General features: G+C 35.5%; 1 protein-coding gene across 4 annotated transcripts in view; it reads right to left on the bottom strand.

The window, feature by feature from the left end:
* The window catches only part of LOC122574712 (lachesin-like), an 86,671-nt gene that overhangs the window by 35,010 nt on the left and 41,904 nt on the right, over positions 1-9,757 (bottom strand). For all 4 annotated transcript variants that reach the window (XR_006319145.1, XR_006319144.1, XM_043742621.1 and 1 more), the window contains exon 4: positions 2,972-3,078. Coding sequence is in view for 2 of the 4 variants with exons in the window: in XM_043742621.1 (XP_043598556.1) it covers positions 2,972-3,078 (107 nt within the window). In the remaining 2 variants the exon portion in view is untranslated. The remainder of the gene's footprint in view (positions 1-2,971; positions 3,079-9,757) is intronic.

Below are 9,757 nucleotides of genomic sequence, written 5' to 3'. Positions count from 1 at the left end.
ATGGAGAAGGATGGCAGTCAGGCGGCCCAGACCCAACTCACTGCCACCATAACGAACCGCGACTAGAAGGAGGGACGGCGCCAGGGGCGATGGCCCCCTAGCGCCAAGCTCAACAGACAAGGAATATCCAGGACTGGCTTGAAGAGAGAACGCGAGGGGGATGCAACAGAAGTAATTCATCCGAGGTTCCTGGAGCACCTCCCATCATACGCGCAGGATGGCCAACGTGGAGTTTTAGTCGGTAGGAGTCCGACACTACTCTGCTGCTACAGTAGCGGCAGCGGAGTGTCCATGAGGATTTCTCCACGTCCAAAAAAAAAAAAAGCTTAAATACTGATAACGTAGAAGATAATAAAGCTGCCGTTGGAAAAACTGAGCAATAATAAATTTAATAATAGCGAACAGAAATTTTGTATTAATCCTTTTATAGTTCCCTCCACGTTGTTCTATCTTTCTTGTTTATTTCGTGGAAAAAGTTAGAGGCTTATCCCATGTTCAAATTGAATGTCGTACAACGACAAAACCGATCGACCGACTAACTCTACATCGAACAGATATACATAGCATGTTCTATGACTGCGTCCAAACTGACAACGCATACGATGCAACAGCATTTCGAGTTGCTCGAACTGTTTGAAATTTGATCCTCTTTCGTATCGCAATGCACACTTTCGTAATAGAATAGAAATCATACTTTATTGATTTGTGAAGTACAAAAAAGATCAGCAATGGCTACAAAACTTATTTGCACATAGCCGTTCGATAGAGCGTCTTTTTATCATTTTTTATATTCCGTTTTCATAGTATCAAATTTTTTAATCCTATAAGAGCGCTACTAAAAATGATAGCAAATTTTTAAAGTATTTGGATCTAATTAGTATACAACATCATATACTGTATCACGTATATACTAATATCATGTATAGACATTAGTAGCAGCGTTGTTGTACAACTGACTGACGGAAATCGAACCATCTTATTTTTTGTTGCACCTCAGGCGCAACGTTCGAACCTGACAACAAGCCCATAACAAGCTGTAAACATTAACCAGATTTCGGGTACTCGAGAGGGTCGCTTTCGCCATCACGTGGACGTAACAACACTAATGCAACGATGTAACTCTTTTATTTTAAATTTGTTGTTAAAATTTCATTAACATATTGATGAAATGTTTCTGATTAAAAACACGATGTTATAAAATTTTATATAAATATAGAGATTGGATATTGTCGCATTGTCGAATTTTATAACAACATCGTATTTAGTTTTATATTAAGCAGAAAAATCTGACCAATGTGTTAATGAAATTTTTATTAACAACAAATTTAAAACAAAAAAGATGTCGTTGCATTAGTGTCGTCTCACCAATACAAAGGCAAAAACGATCTTACTGTATAATTTTGCTGTACGACCCTTTCAGGTGCCTAAAATCAGGTCAATATTTATTTTCGTAATAAACCGGTCGCTGATGATTCGGCTTACGAGTCTTTCTTTTTTCTAGATTAGCCTTTTCCCCATCGAATTGTCGTATGACCGACATATTGTCCTTTTTTATATCATATTGTCGTACGACCAACTTGTTACCCTTTCCTATCTGCATCGCTGTTCTTCTTCATGCCGTATTGTTACTTAATCGATAGTAAGACAGTCATTCGGACTTGTCGCTGTGCGACGTTCGATTAGAATACAGCCCTATACTCGAATCATATTCGTAACATCGATAAATTAGCTGAACTCTAATCAACTTGATGCGTTTGAGTCGTTAAATTTAAATTCATTTACAACTAGGATATGTAGTTGTATTTGGTGTCAAACAAGCTTCGACGATTCGGAGCAACTGATTAAATGATTATAGCAAGAGAGCTACCACTTTAGCTAGTTTAGCTAATTTAGCTAGTGCTCCCAACAGATATACCAGCTGCGTTCTTATATTTACGATTTAAGTCCTACTTAAAACAAAATGGTAATACGTGCAAAGAATAATCTGGCGTCGTTATCTATATAACATGGATAACGATATAATTAAATTTACACCGTTCCAGCCGAACTCGTTGAAGCGCAAAATTGAGATTCTTCAATCTGTTATTCCTTCCGTCATAATATTCCTTTTCATGAGGGAGGGGTAGATAGTAATGTACACACGATGATGCGTAACGAAATTGTCTTCGTTGTTGTGGATATGAAATCCAATACGACAGGGGAAATGGCTCTATTTTTGTGTTCAAACATAAGGATGTGGCAGCAGGAAAGACATCGAATCAAAAAGAGTGCTTGTGAATTTAGTGACATATGACTTGTTTGAGAAATTGGTTTTCGTGACAAAGATTTTTTACTTGGACAAAAGAATGTGATCTAAAATTTACTATGATCGATTTTTCTTTCTGTACGTACGTATTCGGTCCAGAGAAATAGATTCGAAACCACGATTTGTTCAAAAAAGATTCTCAAGTACATGCTACATTTACTAGTCATAGGTTTAATAAGCTATTTATTTTAATGTGCATTTACTATTGATTGGATTTTCATTAGATGCGCCATACAAGGATAGAGGACAATTTTAAATATTTCTATTATTATATTTGTGATCATATGAAAATCTCCTTAAAACACATTTACACAGTGTTTCGTTTATAAATCCACGTAGCAGGTGCAAGGAAAAGTTTGAAAAGAAAATTGTATAAAAGAAATTAAGTTCCAATTCATCCCTCTACTTCAAGAGCTACTACGATTTGTGTCCGATCATGAAACGTGAAAAGATTTGAATAAATCGCAATTCCAAGATTGTGATTCGCAATGAATCTTTCCTAAAACCTTTATACGGTGGATAAAATGATAGTAAGGTAGACGAGAAAAGAAAGTTAAATGTATTCATTCAAAAATATGGTTAGTATCGTGTGTCCCACACGAAAATTCTTCGTCAGAAGAATTTTGTATGTCTGCGGTCGATGAATTTTCACTAGGGGGAACTTACCCTGTAGCCCCCCAAATGATTGACCAGACATGTAAAAGTTGCGTCCCTTCCCAGCGATACTGTTACATTTTGTATAGTATCAGCGAATTCGGGTGGAAAAGCACCGCCTGAAACAGATATAATGCATGTGAGAAACTTTTTAGATTTGCATATCTTGTTCGCTGTAATTTAAAGAAGAAACATAACATGACGTTCATTTACTAAGCGAGACACAATTGGTAAAGACTGACCGAGGCGGAGGGAAAGAAACGAGATTAGTTTTGTCCAGTAAGCAGAATATTTCATAGTCGTGGAAACTTGGAAAAATCGATCCCTTGATTCTAATTAATAACTAAATATGAAAGTTACTTAAACTCAACGTTGATATGAAATACAATTTTTAAAGCATCCAGATATTTACGGAATATTAATTGTCGTTTCGATCGTAACAAAGTTCCTTCCTTATTTAAAATTTACTAGTAATTTTCCAGTATTAGTTGCAAAATTTGTCGACTCGAAACTTGTAAAGCTACTAGATTGGCAAATGGAATATTTGATCTAGACTTAATGAAATGTTTTTACGTTTCGTATCAGTTACTATTTGCTTCGTTGATGTGTAATAGTACATTCGGTGTTTAACAAAGTTTCCTCTTCCAAACTTAAAAATTTTTAAATACATACATCAGAAATGATGGAGTACAGGCGATAAAGCACAACACGACATCAATTTAATATATTTTACAATGATACGGACATTTAATTCATTTACGACCTACGTAACAATACAAATTACGATATTTACGATATTTATTGTAATACAATAACTTTATTCCTTTTAATAGCTCTAACTGCTTAAACTGAATTTGAAAGTAATTTCTTTTAAGTTATTTATGTGGAATTAATTTATATTTCAGAAAAATGTAATTTCATAAATACATACATACACATTTGATAAAAATTAGCGCATCGCCGTTTATTCAAATTTTCCACTTATTGTTGAATAAACTCAGTCTATTAAATGTACTATTTAGTATCGTGATTTTCAGCAAAAACAGATATAAAATTTTCCAATTTTATTAATTTATTCTTTCGAAAACAACCTGTTTTCCACGTGAAAAACTTTAAAATCGTTCCACATACAGACATACATACATATAACTACCAGGTCTGAGTACAAAGAAGTTTCATGGTTTCTTAAGGTTGTTTCAAGATGAACGAATTCCGAGAAAAATACTGACTTTTTCCTAGTCTGTTGGATGCAATTTGATTGTAACTTGTAACTGCTTGTCATTTCTTTTCATCTGGTATATCTAGGGAACGTATTGCTTCCTCTGTTTTTCCGCCTCGATGCTCAATAATGCTAACCTTTCCTATCGATATCCAAGAAATAAATCGAAATATTCTATTATAATCGTTCAACGAAACAACAAGAAATATTCAATGAAAATTCGCAAGAATCAGATTACTTACTGGAACGCTCTTTTTTATCAAACAGCTTTCCTTTGTGTGCGTGCGCGCGTGTGTGTGTGTGTGTGTGTGTGTGTGTGTGTGTGTAGTAAGTAAATCGTTAATGCACTCGGAGAAATTTCAGAATACAGAACCACTGTAGAAATCAAAATTTTGTGAAGTCGAAAAAGCGTATAAATAAGAATACTAGTTTCGTTCTTTCCTTGACACTGTCACCCGCAATATCGACGTGTTAGAAACTACTCTTTCTCGATCTCTCTCACAAACGATACGACGCGACGTGACGTAACCCGGTGAGAAAATATCGTCTCGCCATCGTTCTCATAACAATTATTAGAATCACGTCCTTGAATGAAAAAGCGGCAGAATAAATCTTCGGTTCGCTGTCGCTGTCGCGCAAAATTCCTACTCAAAGGCTGCTGTCGACGAACAGAGTGCAAGTCCAATTAGAAGCCGCCGCGGCCAGCGGGAGATCGTATCCCAAAAGCATGAAATTACAATAATTAGCTGGATGCTGTTCGTGCTCGAGACTTTTAAACCTCTTTTCCGCGCCATGTCAAAAGTACAGAGGAAGGAAGGAAAAAAATGTCAAGCGATAGCAACCGACAGAAAAGGAAAGAAACAGAAGAAACGTAAAGAAAATGAAAGGAAAGGGATGGTAGAAAGGAAAATACGGAAAGAAGGAAGGGAAGAATGGAAAGTTTAAGTAAAAGAGCCGAACTGAAAAGTCACGGGATAATGAAATAAGAGGCACGACACTTTTGAATTAAAAGGGGCAAGGTAGCACTCGTGAGGTAAACTGCAGGACAAAAGGGGCAGAAAGAGGAATTCTGGAACAAAGATAAGCTCAAAGTCAAGCCGCGGGGTCTTGAAGGAGACAAGCTTGACCTATTTGTCTCATAACAACGGTAATAGGATCGGAAAGTATTATAAGTAGAAGTGACAATCGCCGTGGGACAAGCAGTCTGTCGAGTGGCCGGGAGCAAAGTAAATTGATGGTGGCGGCATTACGTGGGAATGAAAGCAAGGAATAAACGTCTACTCAGCACCGAGCCGAGGAAAAATAAAATTTTTGTATCGAGTCTATAACGGGAAACTTTCGCATTATTGTAATTTAAAGTCGGTATTTAATTCTCGAATGACCCTTGATGCGCTTACATCCTTTGTTCTGTCCCGGTTTCAAGAAGTTACAAGAAAATGCCCTGGCTTTTTACATTTCTCCGAGAACCAGAGTGCCAGCCATTTTCAAGAGTCACTCGCTAAGGGTGGATTTCCCACTCGAAAAGCGGAAAAAATATAATAGCTGTAAGATAACACAATTTTTCAAAAAGTGACATATACCTGAAAAAATAATTGGAACGAAGGGATTATCTTTCGTGTGTACCTATTAGCGCGTAGATGATTATAGTTTTACATCGACAACGTTTACATGTTTAAATAATTGCAAAAACAAAGTATTCGAAGCCGTTATTTGAACGAATATGTCGGTTTTAGCACTACAGTAATTTAGTTTGAAAGTACTTCGGTTCCTTAATTTAAAAACACGAGTATTAAAAGTTTACTCTGATAGTACATAGTACTCTTATTTACGAAATGTGTATTTACTAGTATCTTTCTATAAAAACTTGTTGTTTTAAGATAAGGACGTTCGATCCTCAAAATGTTAAAAATACATTTTGAGAAACTTGATTGCTGATCCTAACCGAATAAACCTTAATCTAGTTGCTTTCGCGCGATATCGTAAATAACTTATGTTTGGCATGATCGAACTAAGATCAATGCGAAGAAGACGATTGACTAGCAAGGTTGACACGTTTAGGCAGGATTTGAAATACCAGAAGTGTTGAAATTCGTCGGCTCGGACGAGTTAGTTTATCGATTTTGAATTTCTATCGGATACCGATACTGAAATATCAGAACGACGAAGCATTAAAACAAGTCCTGCTCTTTCTTAATACTGCTGCTCGATTAGATGGCTTCTTAAATTATTTATAAAGCGTTATTCCCGACGAGGTTCACTCGACTTTACATGATTCTATGTCAAGTATATCGAGAATACGAAACATCTCCCACGATATGTTTCTAATCGTTTTACTTACAGAATATGACTTGCGTAAAGAGGATAATAACTTTATAGTATAAATGTCTTTTCATAATATTATTGTTCTCATGAGAGAGGCACGTATAGTGATAGAATTATCTATACATTGAAAACAGATTATGTATGTTGCTATGTCATATTAGCTTTTAGCGATTATTTTATCATTGAATTACATTTCGTAAAACATAACCAAGTGTCTATGTAGATACTTTTGAACGGTAATGTATCTCGTGTTCTGACTTTGACTTTCCATACTTATAGGTATGTGTAATAAATTAGTTACTCCGTTAAGTGATTATCCTTTAGGTAGATCTTTTTTTCGCCCCGATTGATTATAGAGCAAAGGAAGACTGAGAAGAATTTATTGAAAAAGGAACACATTGGCATAGTAGATGCGAGAGAGAAGTTTTGTCGTGCTACGATTAATAAAGTGGCTTATTACGAAACAGGAAGTGCACGTTATGTCCAAGATACTAATCCGACGCTGACGCGAACATTCCGCGGAAGTTAAGAATTTTACGATATTTAATATAGGTAATAAGCTACCTCGGAAAGTTCGATAATAAGCTGTTCGTGAAAAGTTTTGGTGGCGGAAGATAGTTGCCTGTTGCTCGACTATATACTGAATAAATCCGTTGGACACGAGAGATTTATGAGAGCAACCGAGGCATTGTTCCTCCTTTTGATTAAATAAGAACAACTCGTTTATACCTGTCCGTGGAAAGTACGGCTTCTTAAGAACACGTGAGAAAAATATATACGACATTTGTGAATGTGAATATTTTTGAAATATATAGCAAGATTTTCACGGTATTTTTCACCTATTTGCGATAATTTCGTGTTCGTACGACCCAAGAGACAAGGAAAGTTCTCGGATTCGACTATTAGCCTTTTATTTATCATTATCGGTCTATTTGTCGTTAACTTGCTGATCGTTCTCTTTTCGAGCGATCTTATGTTTCTAATCGAGGTTGAAATCGTCTCGTTTGTTTCTTTTGTTTCTGTTCCGCCTTCCAGACTTTTCCTTCCTCGCTCGTTGTCCCTCGCCTCGGAAAATACGCAAGGCGCAGTAAAAGTTTTCTCCGCATCCGTTATTATCTTCAATTGAAAAGTAGATCACGGTGCAACGAACGTAAACAATATTAAAGGAATACGTTATAGAGGAAAACATAAATCTGTGATACGCAATATCGCGACGATAAAGGCGAACGGAATACGGCATTATGGCAACCTGCAGTTTTTATTGCTTCCTCTGCATGTACACTGTATACTGTACACTGTGCACCCGCTTAAGCTTAAGTGATATACACGATTAAGTAAACGCTTAGAGACTCGCTAATGCCTGTATTTGAAATTTTTACCGATCTAACTTATCTCGTCGACGCCTACCTTAATGATAGACCTTTTTCTTTATCTTCTCCTCCGGCTTTCTCCCCTCTTTTTCTTACCCAAAAGAATGACTTTAATTAAAGCGGTGGAAGGATTTCACGTGAGTTATTTATTCCGAAAGCTTGATGGTGTCTTTTACGATGAAAGAAGTTCGTCGAGTATAGAACCAAGTATGTGCACCGTGCTGAGTGTAAAATTGAACAGGTTCTGATGCGAAGTCGATGCAATGATAACACAATACGTCGACTTTTTTTAATGCTCGTGTATTATATATTCTCGATCGAAATGCAAGGCTCTTGAAAAATAAAATTGAAATCGTTACTTATATTAATGCGAAGAATATAAAGTGACACAGTCGGCATTTAGAGCTTTGATTAATGATATTTCGAAGCGTAAGTATTTAATTCTAGAACAGTCACGTATCATGGTAGAACATCGCGAAACTGGCGTGAAATTATTTCTATAGAATTAAATTAAGCGGCATTTCATTCCTCTTCCATGTATAGTTGTCCGAAAATAGTTTAAGAGCGTTTTGCAAACACACCATTCCTTTTGGTATGTTACGTATGTACATGGAAATTCACGCAGATCATCGACCTGTAACTTTTTAACTCCTTGAAATAAACGCACGTTAGAATAGATTAAAAAATGATAGAAACGAATTCCCAAACGCTGGCGACCAACTTTATTTATATCTTTATTTATTCGTTAAACGTTCATCAAATGTACAGGTTTCATTGATATCCGGAAATCAACAGTTTGACAAAGTAAAAAATACAAAAAGATAGAAATTACATTATAACGTTACGACGATATTGCAGACGAACTTCATTATATTTTACGATCTTTTTATATGCATAGATTTATGTATCGAATTAATGCTCAGAGATTAAATTACCTTAAGAATTTTAAGCTAAATATTTTTATAAAGCGACGTGAACGCTTTGAATTCTTATGCTTATACTATCGCTAGCCTAGTGAAGAAACGTGACAAAAAATTCCACGAGACTACAAACTAAATTATTTAAGAATATTGCGACCTTTAAATAAATTTAAACTATGAAATTTTCGCGAATTTTCTGAAATATTTCTGTGAGAGCGAATTGGCATAGTCATAATTTGAAAGAAAGATTCTAATTAACTTTCATAGCATTCATAACATCACATGTAGAGCAACTGTCTGAAAAACTATTTTTATGAGTACGGTGAATAAACGGTTATTCACATTTAGGTAGAAGAATGTTAGCAAAGTCGATTTGTGAAAATGTTGAGAAATTACTTTCTTTACTTTAGTAGCTTTGCATGCTTTTCTATACCTACTTGATATTTGATGAATTAAGGAACATTTTTCCACCACTTCATCCATCTCAGTAACTGTTATTTCTATATATTTCCGCATTTTGTATCTCGCACTTTTATATTTTCACTTTTAGACGTTTCAATTCTTCGGAATTCTGTAATTTCTTGGTTTTACTTCGTATCAGTTTCTCCGTCGTTCTGCAACTTGTCCATCTTTCTTACTTTTCTATATTTTAGTTTCTTTAATATCTTCGAGCAAAAGTTCTCAGTCTTTCTAATGAATTGATTTTCCACTTTTTGTCTTGTTTGTCCATCTAGCCTCTTTCCAATCCATCTAGTCTTTTTCCAATTCGCTCAGCTTCTTTTTTTTTTTAATCGACATTTTTTCCTTTTACAGTTCCTTCCGCGCTCGCACAGATCCATAAGTAGCTTGTTTTCTCTTAATTTATGAATTTTTCCTGTGTATTTTATGCCATATCTTCTTTCTTATTCCCATCCAACTCATTTTGTTATTTTTTCCTTTCTTTTTTCTTGTTTTTCGGAATTTCATT

The sequence above is a fragment of the Bombus pyrosoma genome, linkage group LG14, assembly GCF_014825855.1.
Source record: "Bombus pyrosoma isolate SC7728 linkage group LG14, ASM1482585v1, whole genome shotgun sequence".
NCBI lineage: Eukaryota > Metazoa > Arthropoda > Insecta > Hymenoptera > Apidae > Bombus > Bombus pyrosoma.
The sequence above is the reverse complement of the archived record's forward strand: the minus strand, read 5'-3'. Positions and strand labels throughout refer to the sequence as shown.